General features: G+C 36.8%; 1 protein-coding gene across 1 annotated transcript; it reads left to right on the top strand.

Annotated features, from left to right (window-relative positions):
* The first annotated feature begins 5,848 nt into the window (after positions 1 to 5,848).
* Positions 5,849 to 7,841, top strand: LOC107022115. The gene is made up of 3 exons (XM_015222822.1): positions 5,849 to 6,642; positions 6,728 to 6,961; positions 7,064 to 7,841. The coding sequence occupies exons 1-3, from the start codon at positions 5,849 to 5,851 to the stop codon at positions 7,839 to 7,841; spliced, it is 1,806 nt and encodes a 601-aa protein (XP_015078308.1).
* Positions 7,842 to 27,764: the final 19,923 nt, after the last annotated feature.

The raw sequence follows: 27,764 nt of genomic DNA, 5'->3' as shown, positions 1-27,764 counted from the left end.
TCTTTTGCAGTCGCATCACGATCATTAAGATCTAATGTGAAATATATAACCACGCTATTGTTAAGGTCTCCACCATATAGTTCTTGAAGGTCCAACAAAGAAAAAATAATAAGAAATAAAAATATGATCAGATTCAATATTAAAAGGGAGAGGGCCTTACTTGTTTTACTAATTCAAATAGAGATGCCGAGTTCGGATACTCATCAACAAAGTCATTATCATCAATGACAATGGTATCTAAAATGTCGATACCACGACAAGCATCATATAGCTCTTGTGCATTTCTGTTTGGACGATTCCAGTGATGATCCATCAGACTTAGAGACGCATTGGGTAATCCTAAACCATTCGGTGAAGCTTACATAAGAGATATTTCATCACAAGGCAATTTAAGGTTTGACTTTTGGTCATTATCATTGTCTGATGATACATGAAGTTCATTTGTTGTAGAAGAACCATGGCCAACTTTGGAAGCAAGTAAAGTTGCCTTCAAGGCTGATGTGAGGCGCCTCGATTTTGATTTTGTAGGCATATCCCCATCTTTCAAGGTTTTAGACTTGGATGAGGTCTTAGCGACTTTCCAAGTATCATTTGACTTCGCTTGAGATTTAGAAGAACGATGTGAATTTTCCTTTGGTTGATCAAAAGCATCTTTAGATAAAATGGATGTGGAGTCTTGCTTTGTCTTCTTCAAAATGATGCAGAGGTTTCCTTTTCAAGTATTCATTATTTGGGATGGCCATCAGTCTACATACTCGTGGGTCATTAAAGGAGCACCCTCTAATGGGCATGTTGGAATCATGACTTTTGAATAAGTATTAAGTCGAAAAGAAGAATTCAACAGTTGCACCACTGTTAATAGTGTACCATCGTAAGGACGTTCCACAAGATCTCTAGGGACATCTTGACAAAAACCAAATTGTCGACCAAATCGTATAGGGCTGTAGGATTCCATGATGAAATTTGAATCATGCCTAAGGGTTACATAAACTGAACGAAGGCTTATGACATATTCATTCCACAAATTTGAAAGCTTGCCATTATCAGTAAGGTGCAAATCCTTCCCTTGCGGCATTGCTAAATGATGGAGTTGACGGGCATCATCCTGTTGAAATAACTTTTGGACGTCAGTAAAATCAAAGAACCTGGCCATCTCCTTGCCAGAAATTTTGCGAAGGGGTATCGATCGATGTGAACGATTTGCATGATGATGAGTTATTAAGTATTCCCCAAGCCAACCATATACATAGTGTATGGGGAAAATTATTTTTGCCACACTCAAGTTTGAAGAAGTAGAGATTTCTCTCAGGCTGCGATATATGCTTGCAAGAACTGGGATTGCTAAGGAGAACTTCTTTCCATGAGCCATCAAACTCGCAACTTTAAAAACACTAGCGCGCACATGATTTACTTTCTTGTTCGGAAGCACAAATTTGCAAAGCCATCAAGCAAAGAAGGCTGCCAAGTTTGTCTCATCGCTAGGTGATTCTTCCACATCTAACTCGATAAAAGGGTCATTATCCTTGTTAGTCCGCGGTAGGAAGTTTGAATCAATGTGTACAGAAGGATTCTGGTTTGATCTTGGCTTTGTGGCTTTGGAACAAATGAGGAATCGAATCATTTCCGTACTTACATAAGAACATATAATAATATGTTTGTCTTTACCTCACTTCGAGTCAAATATGATAAGGAGTTGGCAAAAAGAAATCAAGGTATATACACATTTAAAGTTCAAGGACAAATGCATCATTTCATAAATAGTATCCTTCCTACATATAATGAAATAAGAAACATACAAATCTACTTTTACGACAATGATGCCGACTTTACTAACAAAATGCTATTCTCCGAAAATCTTAACATATCAGTTTTTGCAAAACTGGTTGAAATTCTAAAGATTAATCCATGCTTTATATTTCTCAAGTTCTTAAAAAGAATTCCAAGTTGCCCAATTTCTACATTGCACTTAATTGTGATTTTGCTATGGATCAACGAACATAAAATTTACCCATCGTCTAAGAAGTTGTTGGTATATGGATGTAACATTTCAAAAATCTAAGGCATGTTCTAGAGCCTAACATAATTGTCAAAAGGCTTAGAAACTGTTTTAAGGTCTATTTTAATGAATATAAGTCATTTAGGAAGTATAGAAACCAAAACATCCAAGAACGTCCATGACATTCGGATACTAGTTCAATGAGGTGCTAGTGTGCCTTAGCCTATTTGAATAGCTTTTAGGAGTCGGAACATGATGAATTTTGGTGGAAGGGTTTCTCACACGTATTAGAGTTAATTCGTAGTCGAAACGCCAGGAACGACTAACCAAGGACAATCGAGGGCCCTTGAGGAGGACCCTTGCTTATGGGGTCAAAGGATTGGTCAAGGCAGTGTGACCCACGACTGTAATCAATGATCCGTGTGTCAATCGATGGGGCGTTGATTCGCCTCATCGATGAACACTAAGTAATTTTCATAAAAACTGGTTTCGGACCAGTCTCTGATAAAAACAACGGACCAACAGGAAGTAAGGTCTTGTGGCCACCGAATCACAGACGGACTGTTGGTCGGGGTCTCGTCTGTGAGGGAGCTGTTTTGCTACACGTTTTGAATTATTTCATTTAATTAGTTGGATTAGTTAGTAGGTTAATTAGGGGTTAGGGGAGGTGTAATTAATTTAGTTAACCACCTATATAAATCCCCTAAGCCAATAAGACTAACCTAAGCTCTCATAATTTCCCAAACCCAAAACTCTCTTCTTTCTCTCTTCTTTCTCTCTCCCCAAAAAACCCCATTGAAGACCAAGCTGGAGGTGGCCTAAAGGGATTAAAAGGGTCAAATTTTTTTATCAATCTTCATCAATTATTAAGTTATTGGATTCCTTTCACCTTTGAGACTTCTTTCCTCAAAGGGTTCCATCAAATTGATTTCAAATGTTGAGTTTTCAAGTCGGTTTTCATCCAATACAAAATTGATACTGTGAATTTATTTGTATATGATTTCTTTTGGATATTATGAATAGATTAACATGTATTTTAACTCAATTATAGTATATCTTTATGAATTGGTCTAGTTTGTAGAAGATGACATATTCCCTATAACCCTAGGTTATGATCTTGATATGAATGTGCAATGTTGGTTCAATTGAATTTGTTATAGGTTGAATTACTATTAGATGATTTTATTGTATCACTTATGAATATATTAAGATATATTTGAGTCCTATTATGCTAGTTCTTGGGTAATTGATCTAGGTTATGAATTGTATTATGGATTTGACCTAAGCCTATTTTCTTAAGCTATAAACTAGTGATGAATTGTGATGTAGTGACTCAATTTGATTTGTTATCATGTTGGTTATGGATATTTATGATATTATACCCTTGTTGGGTTAAATTAAGGGTTTATAGTAAAACCTTGATGATGGATTATGAAGAAGACTTCGTAAGTCTTATAATCTCAACTCTTTACTTCAATTATGGTTCGTTTTGGTGAAGTGATAATGTTGTATTGAAGTATGTTTTGGGATTGATAGAGTTGGTATGAAATTGAATTGAAATGTCTTGACTATGAATTGTGAGGTGTTGTCTAAGATGTAAATGTTATATGAATGGTGATGATTTACCAATGTGCCTTATCATGATATGAAAATGTTAATGTGCTAACCTCACCTATACGAATTGTAATGAAAGGACAATACTAATGAAATTCTTATTGAACTATGATGATGATATTTATACAAGGGTTATCCCCTATGACTTACTTTAAGTTATGATTATTAATAAAGGTATGAAAGGCATTTCAAAAGGGTCTCTAGCTTAGCACCGAGTGAACTAGAGTGAGGAGTATCCCTTCCCACATAGGGAAGGTAGGATCACTATTGTACTCTTGAGATTGGATATCATAATTCAATTAGCATAAAGAGGATCCGAACTGTATCTCCTAGTTCTTGAACTATGTTGCCCCCATAGGAATACTAGCTAGTGGATCCACATAGTTGCTATGTACATGTTTTGGTACTACCTTGGTAAGTAGCCAACCTTCTTTTGGTGTAGGGTTTCATGACACCGGGTTCGACATTAGCTCATATGGTCTATTTCGGTTAAGGCAAGATGTTCACAAAAGGTAAAATGAACTAAAGGAATGAACTCTAACTAAGATGATCTAAGAGGTTTAGCTTAGTATAGTTATGGGTATGTGCTCTACCTATACATTGCTCTAGTTAGCCTTAAGGGAAGTCTTAGGAGGATGTTCTTATGTATGTATATGCTTATAAATGTAAATGATATGTATATGATGATATTACATGTTCATGACACTATGTGGTGTTAATTACTCTTATGAACATGTACTTGGTCTATAATGCTAAAGTATGATATTATGTACTCTTAATGATATGCTATGATAAGTTCGACATTGGTTATGTTTCTTGATAGGTTTACTTGATTAAGTAAGGTTATGGGGCTCTACTTGGTTATTGCACAAGTGGACTTGAAAAGGTTCATGAGTAATGGTCTTGCTTTGGTTATGTGAAAATATACTCTTATTCATGCTTGTTGAAGTTATAACTTGATGATAGGGTGGTATCGATTATATATGCAAGTATGTTGATACATTCATTGAATTGACTATGCTTTGTATTTTTGGTCTTATGATGTGCGTGCCTATGACTTTAGGAATATCTTTTACTGATTGGTATTGTCTTGTTGAATGTGCATAAAGATTTTCAAAGCATATTGCATAGTTTATTGGACTGTCCCTTTTTTAGCATGATATGATATTATATGTGCATGTGGGCTCATACTTAGTGCAAGTGGTGTACTAACCCCATTTATTTCTTTTCCCCAATATTTTAGGTTCCTGTCGTTGAAGGGTTTTTGGAGACGATTTTGAAGAAGTCTTGGAATTCTTGTTCATCCAAGTTGGGTAGGTCCTCACTTTCCAAGGGCAATGCCACTATGAAGCCTATGATGTTGCTTTAGTTTTTAATACTCTAATGTTTCTATTATTTGTAGTTTTGATGATATGACAAACTCAGGGACCTTGTAAAGTTACCAGGTTCTCAACATGAGTTTTGAAGATGTAATGAACTCAGGGACCTCGTATAGGTACTAGGTTCCCCAACATGACTATCCTGAAGACTGCCAGCTGGAGAAGGTACAGAAAGTGGGTACACATTTCCCAACGGCGTCAGAAAAGTCAGACCTCTCCAACCAATGGCAAGAGTTTAAGGAAAGGGATTTGTTTATACAAAAGTCACTTTCCTAAACATTATTTCTTAGTTTTTGCAACTTGATAAAGCATTTTCAAGAACACTGGCAAAGGCTATAGAAAATCAAAGAGCAGAATTATTCAAACAACGACTGAAATCTCAGGAGCATATAGTGTAGTTGTTTAAGAATATATTCTCGTGGTCTTATATTGTAAACTATTCCTAAATCTATAAAGGAATCAGTGGGTGGTATTGAAATTCTAAGTTGTCTAGAAGGGATAGCTTAGTGGGTAGAATAACTTCTACTTAGGCTGGTCAAGCAATAGAGATTATTGCTTGAACGTGAGATTAAAAACTTTTTCTCACATTTGTGTAACTGGTTTTACTTTTGCTTTCAAAGATTAGTGAAACAGTTTTGAAAATCCTGTGAGACAGGTCGTGGTTTTACTTCCTTAAGCAAGGAGGTTTCCACGTAAAATTGTTGTGTTGTTAAACTGCATTTACTTTCTGTTTATCCTTGTTTGTGTGTCAAGGGACCTGGTCCATTGACTGATAAGTGAAGGCATATATTCTATCAAGTGGTATCAGAGCGGGCACTTTCTATCTGGTTAACACCAAGAAAGTGATATCTCTTCTAGGATGGCTGCTCCATTTAATCTAGAAGAAGGTCGATCTTCAACCAGACCTCCTCGTTTCAATGGACACTTCTACAGTTGGTGGAAATTTAGAATGCATGATTTTCTCATGGCTGAAGACAGTGAGCTATGGGATATCGTCCTAGATGGACCATTTATTCCGATGATTGAAGAAAAGGATGGACAAAAAACCAGGCTTGTTCCAAAGCCTAGAAAAAAATATGATGAAGCTGATAGGAAGAAGATCGAAAAGGGTTACAAGGTAAAAACTCTTCTTGTCTGTGGGATAGAGCCAGATGAGTTCAACCGTGTCTCAGCCTGTGAGCCTGCAAAAGAAATCTGGGACTTCTTAAAAACAGCTCATGAGGGAACTGAACAAGTAAAAGAGTCCAAGATTGATATGCTCACTTCTTTGTATGAAAATTTCAAGATGAAAGAAGGAGAAATCATTCATGAGATGTTCACAAAATTGTCCTCCATTACCAACGAGTTGAGAAGCCTTGGAGAACCTATCAGCATGAGCAAGCAAGTCAGGAAAGTGCTTCGAATTCTTCCAAAGTCTTGGGAAAGCAAGGTTGATGCCATTACTGAAGCAAAAGATCTGAAAGTGCTGACAATGGATGCTTTCATTGGAAATCTGAAGACTCATGAGATGAATCGAAATCATGATCTGTCAAAGAAGGAAGTCAAAAAGGATAAGTCCTTGATGCTGATATCAAAATCTGAGGAGGACTCCGGTGATGATGATATGGCTTATCTCATCAATAGATTTCAGAAAATTGTGAGAAAGAACAAAAGGTTTTAGAAGGGGAAGAAATGGTCCTCAAACTGCAACTCAAAATGATATATGTTACAAGTGTGGAAAAGCAAGACACTTTATTAGAGAGTGTCCTTTACTCAAAACTGAAAATAAGGAATATCAAAAACCAAGAGGTGACAAAGAGAATAGAAGGGACCTGGTACTCAGTAAAAGTGATCGCAAAGCTGCTGCTGACTATGTGGTCAAAAAGGCTCTTGCTGCATGGGGAGACTCTTCAAGTGACTCAGAAGATCCTGATGAACCAAATGACGTGTCAATGGTGGTGGTTCATGAAGAGGAAACCATATTCAATGAAATGTTTGCTTTCATGGCTCATACAGAAAATGAAGAAGCAAACGACAAGGTAACTCTTCTTGATATGAAACATGATCTGAATAATTATTCTCTTAAAAAATTGAGAACTTTAGCAAATGTTATGATTGTTTCAGTAATTGAGTTAACCTCTGAAAGAGACATTATGAATGCTGAACTTGACAGTTTAACTGAAAACAAAGTTAAATTGGAAGAAAAAATGTTGAAAATGGAAGATAAAATGGCTTCTCTAGAGTCTGACAATACTGAACTTAAAAAACAGTTGTCTCAGATAAATGAAGAAGCTGAAAAGCTAAATGGAAGGTCAAATGGTTTACAAGTTGAAACTGAAGAAAAACTGAAAACTACTGAGATAAATCTGGGGTTGGCTTTGGAGAAGAGCAACAACTTAGAAAAGGATATTGCCAAACTTAAGGAAGAACTTGAAAAATCTCTTAAGTGGACAAAATCTTCTAAGTTGCTGTCCAGTGTAATAAATCAGAGTAATTTCAATAAGAAGGGTCTAGGAAGTTTGAATATCACTCCTCCCTTTAATCCTCACAGTAAGTATGTTTTTGTGTCTGACAATCTGCTTTGTCTTCACTGTGGTAAAAATGGGCATTTAAAGAAAGAGTGTACTGGCTGGAGAAAGTCTCATGAAAGACTCTTTAATTATACTGAGAAACAAAGAGTATCAAATGAGAGACCTGGTCCCCCAAAGCAAGTTTCAACTAAAAGATTTTCAAAGAAAAAATTTGTTTCTGGTCCAAAATCTTTTGTTACAAAGATCCAAGAACTACCCTATTGGACTAGAAACAATCTGATCACTCCCTTGTCTGCCTTCTGGGAACTCACATTGAAATGGGTTCCCAAGCTTAACAAGTGATTCTTGTTGCAGGTGAGTGAGAGGAGCAGCAGTCAATGTTGGTACATGGACAGTGGATGCTCTAAACATATGACTGGTGACATCAAAAATTTCCTCTCACTCAAGACACTTCAGGGAGGAGGTGTCTCTTTTGGTGATGGAAAGAAGGGGTATATTTTGGGAGTTGGTAAAGTGGGAAAGTCTCTTGAAGAATCAATTGACAATGTATATCATGTTGATGGTTTGAAGTACAGTCTTTTGAGTGTATCTCAAATTTGTGACAAGGGAAATGAAGTCAGGTTTACTTCTGAGAAGTGCACTGTGGTTAGTCTAACTACAAAGAAAGTGATTCTCACTGCCTTTAGAAGTAAAAACATGTATGTGGCCAACTTGGAAACGTCTCATGGAGATGATCTGACATGTCTTAGTGCTCAAAATGAAAATGCTGATCTTTGGCATCGTAGACTAGGGCATGTGAGCTCATCTTTATTGAATAAACTGATTTCTAAGGACCTGGTCTGAGATTTACCAAAGTTAAAGTTCAGTGAAAACAAAATATGTGAAGCATGTGTCAAAGGAAAACAAATCAGATCATCCTTCAAGTCAAAGAAGCAAGTAACATCATCAAGAGTACTGGAGCTGTTACACATGGACTTATGTGGACCCTTGAAAGTTCAAAGCAGAAATGGTAAGAAATACATTCTGGTGATAGTTGATGATTACTCAAGGTACACATGGACTAGATTCCTAAGATCAAAAGCAGAGACACCTGAAGAATTGGTGGTGTTCTTCAAAATGATTCCAACTAAATTGAATCAAGTGATTGTTGGGATTAGATCTGGTCATGGAACTGAGTTTGAAAACTCAAAACTTGATCAATTTTGCATGGAGAATGGTACTAGTCATAACTTTTCTACTCCAAGAACTCTTCAACAGAATGGAGTAGTGGAAACAAAAAATAGAACCTTGGTGAACATTGCCAGGACCATGATTATTGAGTCAAATCTTCCTCAAAGTTTCTGGCTGAAGCTGTCAACACAGCATGTCATGTTACTAATAGGTGTCTGATAAGAGCTGTATTGAATAAGACTCCCTATGAGTTTCTCAATAACAGAAAGCCTATGTTGAGCTATCTTAGGGCGTTTGGCTGCAGATGTTTTGTGCTGAACAATGGAAAGGATGATCTGGGAAAATTTGATCCTAGAAGTGATGAAGGAGTGTTTGTTGGATACTCCTCATCAAGTAAAGCATACAGAATCTTCAACAAAAGAACTCAATGTATTGAAGAAAGCATTCATGTTGTGTTTGATGAAGATGGAAATTTGAAAAGCGATGCATGGAATGATGAAGATGAGGTGATTAAACTGTTCAATTCACAGAAAATTGAAGGAAGTGCAGCTGGTGCAAATGATCAGTTGAGAAATGACTGTGATAATAATAATCATAGTCTATCTGAAAAGAGTGATGAAGTTGAAAAGTGTATTGATGTACCTGGTACTACTCTGAATTCTAGTCAGAGTACCTCAAACTCTCTAGAAAATGATGACATCATTGAAGAAGAAGAACATGTTGATCAGCTCAACCAGTCTGCCCTGAGACCAAGATGGAAACATAGTTCATCACATCCTCTTGATAATCTTATTTCTCCTTTGAACTCTGGAATTCACACTAGATCAAAAACAAGAAATCTAGTTGCATTCTCAGCATTCATATCATCTATTGAGCCTAAGAATGTGAAAGAGGCATTAGGTGATGCAGACTGTATCAACTCAATGCAAGAAGAACTTCACCAGTTTGAAAGAAGCAAGGTATGGTACCTGGTTCCTCGACCTGTTGGCAGAACAGTGAGAGGAACCAGATGGGTTTTCAGAAACAAGCTCAATGAAAATGGAGTGATTACTAGAAACAAATCCAGATTAGTTGTTCAAGGATACAATCAAGAAGAAGGAATAGATTATGATGAAACTTTTGCACCTGTTGCAAGGATGGAGGCCATCAGAATTCTAATAGCTTTTGCTGCATTCATGGGGTTCAAGCTATATCAAATGGATGTCAAAAGTGCGTTTCTGAATGGAGATCTGAAAGAGGAGGTGTTTGTTAAACAACCTCCTGGGTTTGAAGATGCTGAGTTCCCAGATCATGTGTTCAGATTGAATAAGGCTCTGTATTGTTTGAAACAAGCTCCTAGAGCATGGTATGAAAGGCTGTCAAAGTTTCTATTGAAGAATGGGTTCAAAAGAGGAAAAATAGACAATACCTTGTTCTTATTAAAAAGAGAACAAGAATTGCTTATTATTCAGGTTTATGTGGATGATATAATTTTTTGAGCCACTTCAGAACACTTGTGTGAAGAATTCTCATCATTAATGGGAAAGGAATTTGAGATGAGCATGATGGGTGAGTTGACATTCTTCCTTGGCCTACAAATCAAGCAATCATCAAATAGGATCTCAATCAGTGAAGAGAATTACATTAAGGAGCTGTTGAAAAAGTTCAATATGTTTGATTCAAAACCTATTGATACTCCTATGGGAACAAACTCCAAGCTTGTTGTAGAGGAATCTGATTCTCTTGTGAATCAAACTATGTATAGGGGAATCATTGGGTCCTTGTTGTATTTGACTGCTAGCAGACCTGATATTGTTTACAGTGTTGGAATGTGTGCTAGATTCCAGGCGTGTCCTCGTGATTCACATCTGAAGGCTGCAAAACGTATTCTAAGATACTTAAAGAAGATAGGGGACTGGTCCTTTTCTATCCAGCAGGTGACAGTTTTGATCTAGTTGGTTTTGCAGATGCTGATTTTGGTGGCTATCAAGTTGACAGGAAGAGTACTTCTGGAATGGCTCATTTCCTCGGATCTTCACTCATTTCTTGGGGAACTAAGAAACAGAATTTTGTAGTTCTTTCAGCAGCGGAAGCTGAGTATGTAGCAGCTGCTGCATGTTGTTGACAGTTGTTATGGATCAAGCAACACTTGGAGGATTTTGGTATAATCATCAAAGCTATTCCTCTTATGTGTGACAATACTAGTGCAGTTAGTATGGGAAAGAATCCAGTTCAACATAAGAGAACCAAGCACATTGATGTTAGACATCAATTTTTGAGAGACAATGTTGAAAAGGGGAATATTGTGCTGACATATTGTCCAACTGAGGCACAAATTGCAGATATCTTCACCAAGGCTCTCAGTAAAGATCAATTTGACGGAGTTTCAACAGTTGAATTCCTTTGATGGCTAAACTTGCAGTACAGGTATCCTTTGTGTCAATAATTTATTATCTGGATTAGATCATTTTGGTACCTATTGTAGGTATACTTTCAGGAAGGACTAGCAAAGCAAGGACCTGGCTAGAACAGCTGAAGAATGATGATAAAGCTGTGTTATGGGACCTGGTTCCAGTTCAGGTTAGCATTTGTACATTAATTTTAAACTGAAAAAATATGACCGTTGATAATGCCACGTGTCAGTCATCGGTCATTCTGAACGTTAGTCCCATCGCTTATTCTTCAAGCGACACGTCAAATCAAGGACCTGGCACCGTTTCAAATCCTTTTTAAATCCTCCTTCCTTCCTTTTAATTTCTCATCTATCTCTCAACATTCCTTTACTCAAAAAATGGGAGAAAGTTTAAAGACAAAATCTGAGTTTCATTCCTTTCCTTGTCTTCGAAAAGCTGTCCTTGTTCTTATTCTTGTCAAGATGTCTGATCCTTCTTCAACCTCTAAGCAAATGCTCACTGCTCTTAGTGAGATTGAACCTATTGCATTTTACTCTCCTTCAGCAGTAGAGTCCAGATCTAGTGTTCCTTCAAGTTCTCGTCAAGATATTCCTGAAAATCCTTTCCATTCCATAGATCTGAACAGCTCTAGCATCCCTACTGGACCTGGTCCTCACCATGAGATGTTGCCAGACACTCTATTTGAAGGAGATTTGCCAAGAAATAAATCGTCTGAGTCAAACATTTTGGCAGCAAATGAAGAACTGGTAATCGAAAGTCTTGCGATGATGAGAGAAGAAGCCAGGACTGAACAAAATGAGTCTTTGCAAGGTTAAGATGTAAGAGATACTCAACCCATTTTCGATAAAAATCCAGATTTTGGGAGGTATCCATCTTCTAACTCCTCAGATTCTGAAAGTGATGATGAACCTATCCAATGGAAGGTTGAAAGGAGGGATGTTGGGGTGTCAAGAAAGGGAAAAGAAAAGGTAGTGGAAGAGGTTCCTAGATGAAGACCTACTACTAGGTCTGATGCTAGGAAGTTGATGGCTGATGCCTTGAAGGCTAGTGCAAGATCTACGGCTGAAATCAGGAGTGCCTAAACATTAAAAGTGTCAAACTTTAGAATGCCTGAATCTGCTGTCATAGAGGTGTCTACCGAATAAATGGACAAGAAAAACAAGAAGAAAAATTCAGGAAAAACGAAGTCAAGGGATCCTAAAAGGGTTTAGAAAGAAAAACCCATGAAGAAGAGTTCTACAGGAAAAAGGAAAAGATCACATGGATCTGGTACCCAATGAAGGGGTGAAGAGGAGGTCAACATGCAAGAAATTGTTGACAACTTGAGAACGCAGGCTGTGCTGGCTGGAAGAGTCTTTTACATGGGAATAATCATTCTTCCCAGCATGGACTCTCTCCATGACATGGTGGAAATTCAGTCATGGATGCATCTATTCAACAGGAAATCTCCTATTCTTCACGAAGAGGAAGTGCGTGAATTATACTACAACATTCAATTTAAGGAGTATAGGAGTATCCTTACAAGAGTAAATGATATTGCAGTGAATCTGGATGAGTTTCTGCTGGGCAAAATTCTAAGGGTACCTCGAGAGGGGACCAGGTCTGTGATTGGGAAAACTTGTTCGGTTGAGTTTGTGTCCTTGGTTTCGAAGCTTCCCACAACAAAATGTGCTGGGGTTTTTAAGAAGGTGATGAAGAGTGAGTATCAGTTGGTGTTTGAGTATGTCAACAAACTCTCCTCCCTCAGATTGAAAAGAGGACTTCAGCTACTTCTGCTGATTTGTTTGTGATGGAGTTGTTGTGCATATTTGAACCTCTGAATATCCTAGGGCTTATGCTTGAGCACATGTATAAGACTGTCATTGAGAGGAAAGGAATTCATGGGATGTGATATGGATACTTTCTTACTGAAGTATTCAAACATTTTAAAATTCCTCTGAGTGTTGGCAGGGTTGGGACTGTGAAACAAGCTTTTTCAGAGAGCACTATGGTTGAATGTGAGTGTATTGAAGGGAAGGGCAATCCCAAGAGCAAAATGGCTCAACTCATAGAAGACCAAGGTCAACTCAAGCATGAGGTTGAGGAATTAACTGTGCATTTGAGTGGAAAAGATGCTGAAATTGCTATACTCAAAGCTGAACTACTCACCTCACAGACAGAGGGACCTGGTACTTCTGTGGTTCAAGCCGTGGAAAGGGAAAATGCAGAGCTGAGGGCTAAGGTTATTGCCTTGCAAGAAAAGGCAATTAAGGATAATGATGTTGCAAATGATCGACTCACTCTCATTATTCAGTCCCTTTCGCATCAACCTCCCCCTTATTAGTCTGTCCCAATCACTTCCTGTGTATTCTTTGTGTGGCTTGTCTTTGTGTCGTTCTCAGTTTGTTTTTAATGTATTAAATGTTATCTTGGAACGCTATTTATCTTATTCCCCTCGTGTTCTAGCTAATATCTATTGTGAATATTTTTCCTTTATGTTTGATTGCTATCAAGATCTGATCTTATCTGATATTATTGTTGATATTATTGGTTTACTGTATCTCTTTTTTATGAGTCCAAAAGGGGGAATTATAACTGACTGATACTCATAAGTGGTAGACTTGTGTGTGAGGGGGAATACAGTAAGGGGGAATACAGTGAGGGGGAAAATTTCTCTTCAGGAGGATGGAATAGTAATTCAGGGGGAACTAGTTATAAAGATGGAGTGGTGCCTGAGTATTGTATGTCATCATCAAAAAGGGGGAAAATTTTATTTGTAGTTTTGATGATATGACAAACTCAGGGACCTTTTAAAGGTACCAGGTTCTCAACATGAGTTTTGAAGATGTAATGAACTCAGGGACCTCGTAAAGGTACCAGGTTCCCCAACATGACTAGCCTGAAGACTGCCAGCTGGAGAAGGTACAGAAAGTGGGTGCACATTTCCCAACGGCTTCAAAAAAGTCAGAACTCTCCAACCAATGGCAAGAGTTTAAGGAATGGGACTTGTCTATACAAAAGTCACTTTCCTAAACATTATTCCTTAGTTTTTGCAACTTGATAAAGCATTTTCATGAACACTTGCAAAGGCTATAGAAAATCAAAGAGTAGAATTATTCAAACAACGACTAAAATCTCAGGAGCATATAGTGTAGTTGTTTAAGAATATATTCTCGTGGTCTTATATTGTAAACTATTCCTAAATCTATAAAGGAATCAGTGTGTGGTATTGAAATTCTAAGTTGTCTAGAAGGGATAGCTTAGTGGGTAGAATAACTTCTACTTAGGCTTGTCAAGCAATAGAGATTATTGCTTGAATGTGAGATTAAAAACTTTTTCTCACATTTGTGTAACTGGTTTTACTTTTGCTTGCAAAGATTAGTGAAACAGTTCTGAAAATCCTGTGAGACAGGTCGTGGTTTTACTCCCTTAAGCAAGGAGGTTGCCACGTAAAATTTTGTGTTGTTAAACTGCATTTACTTTCTGTTATCCTTGTTTGTGTGTCAAGGGACCTAGTCCATTGACTGATAAGTGAAGGCATATATTCTATCAGTTTCTTTCCTTTTCATTTGGATATTAAACATTGTATGACCGATGTGTCGTCTTATTGTATTAATGTATGTGCTAGACCCAATTTGTTATACTCTTATTAGATGGTTATGAGATGAGACGACTATTTGAGACTATGTACAATAAAAGTAGAAGACAAATTAATTTTCATATACAAAGGTTTTTGTATACTCGATATAACTATACTATGTGTATGTAGAGGTCTATGTAAGCCTCCGTGTAGTAGTAATAAAAAATTTTAAATTTCCGCTATTTTTGACCTATGAATACAATGATGTAAGCTAATAGGCTAGACTTAGTCCTCAAAGAGAAGGACGACGCCGTTTACGTCTAGGGGAGACTCCTGGATGTGACAAACTTTATCAGAGAATGAGGTTGAATATCTTTGAGTCAATGTTCTTTCAATCACGTCTATGTAGATTCGTACTCATAATTGTGAAGCGCCACACTTATGAATAGGAATCTATGTCATGCTTGGGAAACTCTCACTTTCTTGGAAGCGCAATATTGTGCCTCTAGAGTGTTAGCTCTATGTGCTTTTAGCATCTAATCCTTTTATTGTTATTATAGGCATTGAATACTCAAAGGAACACGGTACAAAGACTTGAGGAAGAGATTGCCAATGCGTGAGTTCCTTCCCGTGATGATCAAGTCCCTCCTCTTGAAGAAGATGTGAATGATGACCAAGCTCTGGTCAATCCTCCTCCTTTGAGGGATGGTGTTATAAGGGATGCTCTTTTCCAAATGGACCAATCCTTGACTACCCAAGCACAATCCACCACTACTCACGCTCAAGCCATGACAGCCCAAGCTAATTGGGAGGTTGTACCCTAAGCAAACCAACAAGTTGCTACTATGGCCTCTCGTCTAAGGGATTTCACTAGGACGAATCGCCTACTTTCTATGGGTCCAAGGTTGAAGATCCCTAAGAGTTCCTTGACAACATCTACAAAATTCCTTATGCCATGGGGTTGACTATTAGTGAGAAGGTCGATTTAGATACTTACCAACTAAAAGATGTGGCCCAAACTTGGTACATCCAATAGAGAGACGATAGTCCATTAAGGGGTGGATCAGTGACTTGGGAAGTTTTCAAGAGGCTTTTTTTGATAGATTCTTTCCTAGGGAAGAAGAGGGAAGCCAAGGTGGTGGATTTCATCAACCTTCTCCAAGGATGTATGAGTGTACTTGAATAATCTTTGAAATTCACTAAATTGACAAAGTATGCCCCTTCTTTGTTTTCTGACCCTAGGATGAAATGAACCGCTTCGTGACGGGATTGTCGAATGAATTGCAAGAAGAATGTCATTCGCCTATGATACATGAAAATATGAAAATTTCTCGTCTCATGGTTCATGCTCAACAAGTGGAAGAGGCAAGGACTAAGAGGAAGAGAGAGATTACAAGAGGGTAAGATCTTTTTTGATGGTGGTTCTTCAAAGGGTAGGCTTGATGTCCAATACAAGCCTCGGTTAAGAAAAGGGTTTCTAATGAAGTTCCTTCTAAGTTCTCTAAGGCTCGTGATTATAGGGTGTCTAACCCTAAGCCTAAAAGGGAAGAGATACTAGTTCACCTACCAAGAAGCCAACTTGTGGAAGGTGTGGCAAGAAGCACTATTGTGATTGCCTTAAGGGAACGGATAATTGTTTTGGTTGTAGTAAGAGTGGGCATAAGGTTCGAGATTGACCAAATATGAGGGGCTAAGACAAGGAGAGTGCGCAATCAAGAGGTTTTAATGATTCTCCGAAGAAGAATAACTTTTATGCTCTCCGCTCTAGGGGTGATCAAGAGACTTCTCCCGATGTGGTGACCGGTATGTTGAAAGTCTTCTCTATGGATGTATATCTTTTACTTGATACGGGAGCTAAATTATCTTTTTTTTATTCTTTTTATAGCTAAGAAGTTTGAGATTTTACCCGATATTTTAAATGAACCTTTCATAGTGACTACCCTGCTGGGTGAGTCGGTGGTTGCAAAGAGGGTATATAGAAATTTTCGTATGATGTTGCCCAATCGTGTTACTTATGTTGAAATAGTAGAACTTGATATGTTTGACTTTGATGTCAGTTTGGGTATGGATTGGTTGCATGCTTGCTTTGCCTCTATAGATTATAGAACAAGGGTGGTGAAGTTTAACTTTTCAAATGAGCCCGTTTTGGAGTGGAAGGGGGGACATTCTATTCCTAGAGGTCGTATCATTTCTTGTTTTAAAGCTTGTAGGATTATCTCTAAAGGGTGTTTATACTATAGAGCAATAGTCTAAGATTTAGACTATGAAATTCTTCTCACTGAGTCGGTCCTCGTAGTGAGGGAATTTTTGGAGGTCTTTCCTAATGATCTTCCAGGTATTCCTCCCAAACGGAAAATTGATTTTGGTATCGACTTATTATCGGATACAAATCCCATTTCAATTCCTCCTTATCAGATGGCTCCGACCGAATTTAAAGAGTTGAAGTCTCAACTCAAGTATTTACTAGACAAAAGCTTCATTAGACCTAGTATTGCTCCATGGGGTGCTCCGGTTTTGTTTGTGAAGAAGAAAGATGGGTCCCTTAGATTATGCATTGATTTTCGCCAACTTAATAAAGTCACTATTAAGAACAAGTATCCTCTCCCTTGGATTGACGACTTGTTTGATTAACTCCAAGGGGCAAGTTACTTTTCTAAGATTGACTTGAGGTCGGGGTATCACCAACTTAGGGTGAGAGGTGAGAATATACCAAAACTAGCATTTCGGGCTAGATATGGTCACTATGAGTTCTTAGTAATGTCCTTTGGTTTCACTAATGCTCCAGCGGCATTTATGGATCTCATGAATAGGGTGTTTCGAAGTTACCTAGATTCATTTGTCATTGTTTTCATTGACGACACTTGTATATTCGAAAAATATGGGTGATCACATGGACCATTTAAGGGTGGTGTTACAAGTACATAAGGAACATCAATTATTTACCAAGTATAGAAAATGTGAGTTTTGGTTGAGGTTGGTGATGTTTCTTGGTCATATAATCTCTAGTGAGGAATTTGAGGTTGATCCAAGGAAAACCGAGGCAGTCAAGAATTGGCCTAGACCATTGACTAAAACTTACATTAGGATTTTTATGGGTCTAGCGGGTTACTATCGGAGGTTTGTGGATGGTTTTGCATCCATTGCATCTCCTTTGACTACTTTGACCCAAAAGAGTAAGAAATTTGAGTGTCGGAGGCATGTGAGAGAATCTTCCAAATCTTGAAAGATAGACTTACTTCCGCTCCGATGTTGACTTTACCAGAGGGTACCACGGGTTTCATTGTATATTGTGATGCATCTTGAGTGGGTTTAGGGTGTTTGCTTAATATGGGAAAGTAGTAGCCTAAGCTTCGAGACAACTTAAGGTGCATAAGAGAAACTATTCAACTCATGATCTTGAATTAGCGACCGTAGTATTTTTCTTGAAAATATAGAGGCATTATTTGTATTTTGTTCATATTGATGTATATACCGACCACAAGAGTCTACAATATGTGTTTACTTAAAAGGAATTCAATCTCTTACAAAGAAGGTGGTTGGAATTGTTGAAAGATTACGACATGAGTGTTCTCTATCACCCTGGCAAGGCCAATATGGTTGCGGATTCTCTAAGTCATATGACCATAGGTAGTGTGTCTCATGTAGAGGAAACCAAGAAAGACCTAGTGAATGATGTTGATAGATTGGCTAGATTGGGTGTTAGGTTGGAAGATTCTCCGAATGGTGGTTTTATGGTCCATCATAACTCCGAGTCATCATTGGTAGTTGAGGTGAAGTCCAAAAACATCTTGATCAACCATTGATGGAGTTGAAGGAACGGTTCTTGGGAAGCTTAATGAGTCATTCTCCTTAGGGGGGATAGTGTTTTGAGGTATCAAGGAATGTTGTGTGTTCCCAATGTAAATAGTTTGAGGAACCGATTCTTAAGGAAGCTCATGGCTCCCGTTTCTCCATTCATTCGGGCTCTACAAAGACGTATCATGACCTTAGGGAAGTGTTTTGGCGGGAAGTCTTGAAAAAGGACATAGTGGAATTTGTTGCTAAATATCCAAATTTCCTACAAGTGAAAGCCGAACACCAAAAGTCGGGTGGTTTACTTCAAGAAATCCAAGTTACTACTTGGAAGTGGAAAGACATCAATATGGATTTTGTGGTAGGTTTGCCTTGGACACAAAAGCAATTTGACTCTATATGGGTAGTTATGGATAGGTTGACCAAATTTGCTTATTTCATTCTCGTCAAGTCTATCTATTTGGGGGAAGATTATGCAAGTATCTTCATAGATGAGATTGCGTGTCGCTATGGTATTCCATTATCTATCATATCGGATAGGGGTGCGTACTTTACATCTATGTTTTGGTGATCATTCCAAAAGGGGTTGGGTACCAATGTGAAGCTAAGCACCGCTTTTCATCCTCAAACAAATGGTCAAGCGGAGTGTACTATTCAAACCCTTGAGGATATGCTTAGATATTGCATTATTGTTTTTAACGGAAATTGGGAAAAGCATTTGACTCTGGTGGATTTTGCTTACAACAATAGCTACCATTCATCTATATCTATGGATCCTTATGAATCCTTGTACGGTAGGAGATGTAGGTCTCCAATTGGATGGTTTGAAGTAGGTGAGTGTTCACTTTTGGGTCCTGATTTGATTTATAAGACTTTGGAGAAGGTTCATATTATAAGGAACCGGTTGCAAACAGCCTATAGTCGGCAAAAGTCTTATGCCGATCATAGGAGAAGTGAATTAGAGTTTGAAGAAGGTGATAAAGCGTATTTGAAAATTTTTCCCATGAAAGTGGTGGTTAGATTTGGCAAGAAAGGGAAGTTGAGTCCTCATTATATGGGTCCATAAATTTTACAAAAGGTTGGTAAGGTTGCATATGAGTTGAAGTTGCCTAGTAAATTGGTTTCGGTTCATCCGGTTTGCCATGTTTCTATGCTTAAGAAGTGTATTGGTAATCCCGAGTCTATTCTTCCTATTGAGTGTCTTGGTATGAAGGATAACCTCTCCTATGAGGAGGTTCCGGCTCAAATCCTTGATAGGCAAGTAATTAAGTTAAGGAACAAGGAGGTGGCTTCCGTAAGGTGTTATGGAAGAATCACCTAGTTGAGGGTGCGACATGGGAGGCTGAGGCCGGCATGAAGTCTTGTTACCCTCATCTATTTGATAACTAAGGTTAGTTGTTCTTAATAATAATGAATATAATGACTAAAAATTGAAGTTTCTTGGTTTTTGGTGAAGTTTTGCAAAATGTGCATTTTTGGAGGTCATTATAGTGAAGTCACAGTAAAATTGTGCCTATTTGACTAAAAATTTGCAATTCTTATTATTTGGAGTTATTTTGTGCATTTTAATATGGTGAGTCTTTATGAAATGATATTGCGCATGTTGGTAAGTTAATATTTGGCATAATTAACTCATGTATGATATGTTGAGCTCTTGTTGTTGTGAGAAGGATATTCCTCATAATGTGATGTTGAGTCTTATGTATGTTAATAGAAGTTTTGAATTGCCTCCTGTAAATGATATAATTGATGTTTTCATGTATTGTTGATTTGTTGGGCTGCTAGTCTTGAGTCAATTCCTTCATTTCAAAGATTTTAGTGTCATTCGGGGACGAATGTTCGTAAGGGGGGATAATGTAACACTTCCAAAATCTAAGACATGTTCTAGAGCCTAACATAAGTTTCAAAAGGTTTGTACACTGTTTTAAGGTCTATTTTAATGAATATAAGTCATTTAGGAAGTCTAGAAACCAAAACGTTCAAGAACGTCCATGACGTTCGGAAACTAGTTCAATGAGGTGCTAGTGTGCCTTAACCTATTTGACTAGCTTTTAGGAGTCGAAAAATGATGAATTTTGGTGAAAGGGTATCTAACATGTATTAGAGTTAATTCATAGTCGAAACATCCGGGCACGACTCACCAAGGACCAACCAAGGGCCCTTGTGGAGGACCTTTGCTTATGTGGTCAAAGGATTACTCAAGGCAGTGTGACCCACTACTGTAATCGACGATCCGTGTGTCAATCAACAGGGCGTCAATTAGCCTCATCGATGAACACTTAGTAATTTTCATCAATACTGGTTTTGGAACATTCTCTAACCAAAAACACGGACCAACAGGATGGAGGGTCCTGTTGCCGTTGTCTCACAGATGGAACGTTGGTTGGGGTCTCGTCTGTGAGGGGGCTGTTTTGCTGCACGTTTTGAATTATTTCATTTAATTAGTTGTCTTAGTTAGGATTTTAATTAGGGGTTAAGGGAGGTCTAACTAATCTAGTTAACCACATATATAAAGCCCCTAAGCTAATTAGACTAACCTAAGCTCTCATAATTTCTCAAACCCAAAACTCTCTTCCTTCTTTCTTCTTTATCTCTCCCAAAGAAACCCCATTGAATACCAATATAGAGGTGGGTTCAAGGGCTTAAAAGGGTTATATTTCTCTATCGATCTTCATCAATTAGTAAGATATGGGATTCCTTTCACCGTTGAGACCTCTTTCCACAAAGGGTTCCATCAAATTGATTTCAAAAGTTGGGTTTTCAAGTGGATTTTCACCCAATACGAGATTGATGTTGTGAATTGGTTTGTTTATGATTTATTTTGGATATTATGAATATATTAACATGTATTTTAACTCAATTATGTTATATATTGATGAATTGGTCTAGTTTGTAGAGGATGACATATTCCCCTTAACCCTAGGTTATGATCTTGATATGAATTGTGTAATGTTTGTTCAATTGAATTGGTTATTGGTTGAATTACTACTAAATGATTTTATTGTATCACATATGAATAGATTAAGATGAATTTGAGTCCTATCGTTCTAGTTCTTTAATAATTGATCTAGGTTATGAATTGTATTATGTATTTGACCTAAGGCTATTGTCTTAAGCTATGAACTAGTGATGAATTGTGATGTAGTGACTCAATTGGATTTGTTATCATGTTGGTTATTTATATGTGATGATATTATACACTTGTTCGGTTAAGTTAAGGGTTTATGGTAAAACTTCATAATGGATTATGAAGAAGACTTGGTAAGTCTTATGATCTCAACTCTTTACTTCAATTATGGTTACTTGTGGTAAAGTGATGATGTTGTATTGAAGTATGTCTTGTATTAGGATTGATAGAGTTGGTAGGATGTTGAATTGAAATGTCTTGACTATGAATTGTGAGGTTTTGTCTAAGATGTAAATGTTATATGAATGGTGATGATTTACTAATGTGCCTTATCATGATATGAAATTGTTAATGTGCTAACCTCACCTATACAAATTGTAATGAAAGGACATACAAATGCAATTCTTATTGAACTATGATGATGATATTTATACAAGGGTTAGACCCTATGACTTACTTTAAGTTATGATTATTAATAAAGGTATGAAAGACATTTCAAAAGGGACTCTAGCTTAGCACTGAGTGAAGTAGAGTGAGGAGTGTCCCTTCCCACATAGGGAAGGTAGGATCACTATTGTACTCTTGAGATTGGAGATCATAATGCAAGTAGCATAAAGAGGATCCCAACTATATCTCCTGGTTCTTGAACGATGTTGCCCCCATAGGAATACTAGCTAGTGGATCCACGTAGTTGCTACGTTCATGTTTTGGTACTACCTTTGGAAGTAGTCTGCCTTCTTCCGGTGTAGGGTTTCATGACACCGGATTCCACATTATCTCATGTGGTCTATGTCGGTTAAGGCAAGATGTTCCCAAAAGGTAAAATAAACTAAAGGAATGAACTCTAACTAAGATGACCTAAGAGGTTTAGCTTAGTCTAGGTAGGGGTATGGAACTGTACCTATACATTGCACTAGTTAGGCTTAAGCGAAGTCTTAGGAGGATGTTTTTATGTATGTATATGCATATAAATGAAATGATATGTATATGGTGATCTTACATGTTAATGACACTATGTGATGTTAATTACTCTTATGAACATGTACTTGGTCTATAATGCTAAAGTATGATATTATGTACTCTTAATGATATGCTATGAGAATTTGGACATTGGTTATGGTTCTTCATAGGCTTACTTGATTATGTAAGGTTATGGTGTTTTGCTTAGTTACTGCACAAGTGGACTTAAAGAGGGTTATGAGCAATGGTCTTGCTTTGGTTATGTTGAAATGTACTCTTATTCATGCTTGTTAAAGTTATAACTTGATGATAAGGTGATATTGATTATATATGCATGTATGTAGATATGTTCATTGACTTGACTATGCTTTGTAGTTTTGCTCTTATGATGTACATGCCTATGACTTGATGAATATGTTTTATTGACTGGTATTGTCTTGTTGAATGTGCATAAAGGTTTTCAAAGTATATTGCACTGTTTATTGAAAATCCTTTTTTAGCATGATTTGATATTATATGTGCATGTGGTCTCATACTTAGTAGAAGTGGTGTACTAACCCCATTTCTTCCTTTTCCTCAACATTTTAGGTTTCGGACATTGAAGGGCTTTTGGAGACGACTTTGAAGAAGGCTTGAAATTCTTGTTCATCCAAGTTGGGTAGGTTCTCACTTTCCGAGGGAAATTCCACTATCAAGCCTATGATGTTGCTTTAGTTTTTAAGACTCTTATGTTTCTTTTCTTTTCATTTGGATATTAAACATTGTATGACCTATATGTGGTCTTATTGTATTGATGTATGGGCTAGGCCCAAGTTATTATACTCTTATTAGACGGTTATGAGATGAGACGACTATTTGAGACTATGTTATATTCTATATATCTATGTGCAATAAAAGTAGAAGACTAAGTAATCTTCATATACGAAAGGTCTATGTAAACTCGATATAACTATACTATGTGTATGTAGAGGTCTATGTAAACATCCATGTAGTAGCAATAAAAAGTTTAAAATTTCCGCTAATTTTGATCCATGAATGTAATGATGTAAGCTAAGAGGCTAGTCTTAGTCCTCAAAGAGGACGACGACACCGGTTACGTCTAGGAAATATTTCCAGATGTGACAATGGGTTGATGATGAATCAAATAATGTTATTTCTACTCCCCATATTCGAATTCATACTCAATCCAACAATAGCCAGTTGGTACACTATTACTATGGTTGTTATGATTCGTTACAATATCCTCTATTATTTCCCTATGGAGAAAATGGATGGCACTGTGGCATTCAAAAATAATACGATGACGGGTTGCCGACTATATCTAACTACTGCTCAATTGATGGTTTTCTTAATGTTGAAGAACAACTTTTACATAAACAAAGGCAAAAGAAAAACACAGTCTCATGGCGCGAGTATTATATTTATAAACTTCAAATTAGAGATACTGAAGAAAATACTGCTGCTCATTCTTGTAGACTATTCCAACAATATTTTGTACATAAATTTATAAAGGTTGAGAGACAAAGGATATACTCTCTGGTATTCAATCAAGATTTATATAGATATGAAGTACTATATGGATTGGTGGAGCATTTAAGACAAGGAGAAAGAGACACCTCAAATATTGGGATAAAAACGTTCCTCCTTGCTAGCTTTACTGGAGGTCTACGAGACATGCATCGTCCATACATGGATGTTATTGCCTTAGTATAACAATTTGGAAAACTTGACATCTTCCTAACTATGACGTGTAATCCTTCATGGCCAGAAATACATGATTTTCTGTTACCAACTGATGAGGGTTCGAAATCGAGCTGATTTAATAACTCGAGTTTTTAAAGCAAAAGTCGAAGAATTAAAGTCGGATATTACTAAGAAAAAAATCTTTGGTAAAATTGTTGCTTTTATGTACACTATAATATTTCAAAAGTGTGGTTTACCCCATGCACATTTCCTTATCATACTTGCTGATAGCTATAAATTATTAACTCCTGAGGCTTATGATCATTTGGTTTCTGCTGAAATACCTGATCCTGCCACAAATAATTATTTATACTCTATAGTTATTAAGCATATGATGCATGGTCCATGCGGTTCTAATAGTTCATGCATGAAAAAAAACGTACATTGTAAGTTTAAATACCCTGACAATTACGCCACTGAAACATTTAAGGGCAAGAATTCCTATCCGTTTTACAGGAGACGAAATAGTGGTAAATATTTTTAAATTAGAAATCAATATCTAGATAATTCGTGGGTTGTTCCCTACAACCCATACCTCTTGGCCAAGTTTAACTATCACATGAATGTTGAAATTTGTTCAGATGAAAGCTGTCAAGCATATTTACAAATATATTTGCAAATGACTTGACAAAATTTCTTTTCATATACATAGTAATAATGATTAAATTGTAGAAATGGATTAAATAAAAGATTACCGATCTGCTAGATGGGTTTCACCACCAGAGGCTATGTGGCGTCTATTTGGCTTTTCTATTAATGAAATGACTCCTGCAGTATATCATCTTCAACTTCATCTTGATGGACAACAATTTTTCTCATTCCGGACAAGCTCAAATTTAAATTCGGTGTAGAATAATCCTGCAATCAAAAGAACAATGGTAACAGAGTTCTTCTCAATGAACAAAACAAATAAAATTGCAACTCAACTTAACTCGTTATACAAAGAATTTCCTGAGCACTTTGTTTGGTCTACAAGTAAAGAAATGTGGACACGAAGAAAACAAGCAATGGCGTAGGTAGTGTCGTCACATGACACCCAAAAGAAGGAGAAAGCTACTATCTTCGATTATTGCTGATGAACATAAAAGGACAAAAATCTTATGAAGATCTTTGAACTGTTAATGGATCATATTATAATTCATTTAGAGAGGTAGCTGAAAAAACGGCTTGCTTGCTTGTGATAATAACTTAATAGAGTGTATGTCAGAGGCTATAATTATCAAATGTCATATTGCCTCAGACATTTATTTGCAACACTTTAAGCCTACTGTAGCCCTCCTAATCCAAAAGAATTATGGCAAAAATTTCAATGTCCTATGTCGTAAGATTTTCAAATATACCAAACATACAGCCAAATGATACCTGATGTTCAGTCTTAAATCACATCACCGATATCTTACATTCAATAGGTCAGAATATAAATGAGTTCACCCTCATACCAAAGACTATCTCTTCAACTATATCTTCCAGTATAATTCAACAAGTTAAGAGACATCCATCTAGAGCGGAACATCACTGTAACTACTGAAGAACTACTGTTACATACCCACTTGCACAAAGAACAACAAAAAGCATGCAATGTCATGGCATCAGCTACTGCAACCTCTGGTGCTGTAGCTTCGGTACTTCCTGGAGGACGAACTGCTCATTCACGTTTTAAACCTCCCATTGACACCCGTGAAATTTGCACATGTAACATTAGTAAATAAAGTTCACTTTCTTCCTTAATCCGAGATGCAAAACTAATAATATGGGACGAAGTATCAATGGCCAAAAAAACTTATTGAGACATTCGACTCATTTCTAAAAGATATTATGAACACGAACAAACTCTTTGGTGGAAAGTTGTTATTTTTGGTGGCGACTATAGACAAACTTTGTTGGTTATACAAAATGAAAAAAAAAATTAATGAAAGCTTATTAAATTTTACCATTTGGGATTGCCTCGAAAAGTATCAATTGGTGCAAAACGTGCGTGCCAGAACAGATCCGACCTTTTGTGACTATTTACTAAACATTGGAAATGGCAAAGAAAGTGTAAACTCCCTGGGTAAAATTGAAATCCCACCATCTTTTCTTATTCCTTAAGTAAATGAGAAAGAATCATTAGACATGTTGTTTAAATATATTCATCCAAACTTAAACATGTTCAATGAGGATGTCTCCTCTATAACATCCCGTGTTATTTTAACGACTAAAAACGATTTTGTAGCTGAAATTAATGAGATGTTCATTCATAAATTCCCAGGAAATACTATGACATTTGTTAAAATTGACGAAACCGTTGAACCAAAGGATCAAAGTCAGTATGAGATTTCTTGCACACTTCATATCCCTCTGGCCTACCACCATATAGGTTAACTCTCAAGTGAAATTGTCTTTTTATTCTCTTGCGCAATTTAAATCCTTTCGAAGGTTTATGCAATTGAACACGACTAATTTTCCTTAAATTTTAAACCTATGTTATTAGTGCCAAACTTGTCAGTGGTGATTTCAAAGGCAAACATGTTTTTATTCCTCAAATACCATTATTATCTTCACATGAAGAAAAATTACCTATTCCGTTTTAAAGAACTCAATTTCCAATTCGATTATGTTTTTCCATGACTATAAATAAAGAACAAGGACAAAAACTAGATTTTGTGGGAATTTCTTTGCGTGAACCCATTTTTTCACTTGGTCAATTCTATGTTGCTTTGTCACGCGCAAAAAGTTCTAACCGTGTAAAAATACTAATTCGACCTACTATACCAGATAGTTATGATGATCATTCTACTTGGAATATATAGTATAATGAAATTATTAAAAAGGCATTCTTTTAAATTCATGAATTATCCATATAACATACATGGATGTAATATCATCTGAGTTATTACTTCAATTCTTGTTCTTTCCATTTAATTCTTTTTCATCTCTGCTATTACGTTATACTCTGTAATAACCTTTCCTCTTCCCCTCTCTCTTCAAAAGTTGAAACAAAATATTTGTATTTGTGAGTTAACTCCACAAAGGTAAGATTGGATCTGTAAGATACAAATTTTGGATATATGTGGCCCCGCAGAAAGCAAGGAAAAAAGGGGTGAAATATCTAAATATGATCCTTCAAGAAAACATGTACCGCATTACTCTTAATCTTTCTCTCCTGTACTATTTCAAATATTTTTCTCACATATCAGCAAATCAATCCTCACCATTTACATATTAGTAAAAGTCTATGCAACTTTTCCATTGTCATCTTTCTCTTTTCACTATAAGTCTTCAATGTTGAACATACAACAGGACGTTGAATCCCATATGACATTTGTTGTTGTCTTTGGTTGTAAATTTTGGTAAACTGAAAACTTTGATAAAAACTGTCACACCCCTTTTTTGCGCTCGACGGTAGTGTTTTTCCAATTTAAGTGACGGTATTGATCTAGAGATTATTATTATTTATTCAGAGTTTCCGCTTGGAATTAAGTTATGGTGTTTCAAGTCACTTTTTTTTTAATCCCTAATAGAAAGTAAATGACTCTTTGTTT

Source organism: Solanum pennellii, chromosome 6 (genome assembly GCF_001406875.1).
Source record: "Solanum pennellii chromosome 6, SPENNV200".
In the NCBI taxonomy this organism is placed as follows: domain Eukaryota; kingdom Viridiplantae; phylum Streptophyta; class Magnoliopsida; order Solanales; family Solanaceae; genus Solanum; species Solanum pennellii.
This window is presented reverse-complemented; position numbering and strand designations above follow the sequence as displayed.

Excerpts from the sequence above, each read along its gene's own strand:
- LOC107022115 (XM_015222822.1), top strand. The coding sequence starts at position 5,849 with ATGGCTGCTCCATTTAATCTAGAAGAAGGTCGATCTTCAACCAGACCT. Across the intron at positions 6,643-6,727 it reads ATTGTGAGAAAGAACAAAAG|AGAGTGTCCTTTACTCAAAA; the intron begins GTTTTAGAAGGG and ends ACACTTTATTAG. Across the intron at positions 6,962-7,063 it reads GAAACCATATTCAATGAAAT|AACTTTAGCAAATGTTATGA; the intron begins GTTTGCTTTCAT and ends TAAAAAATTGAG.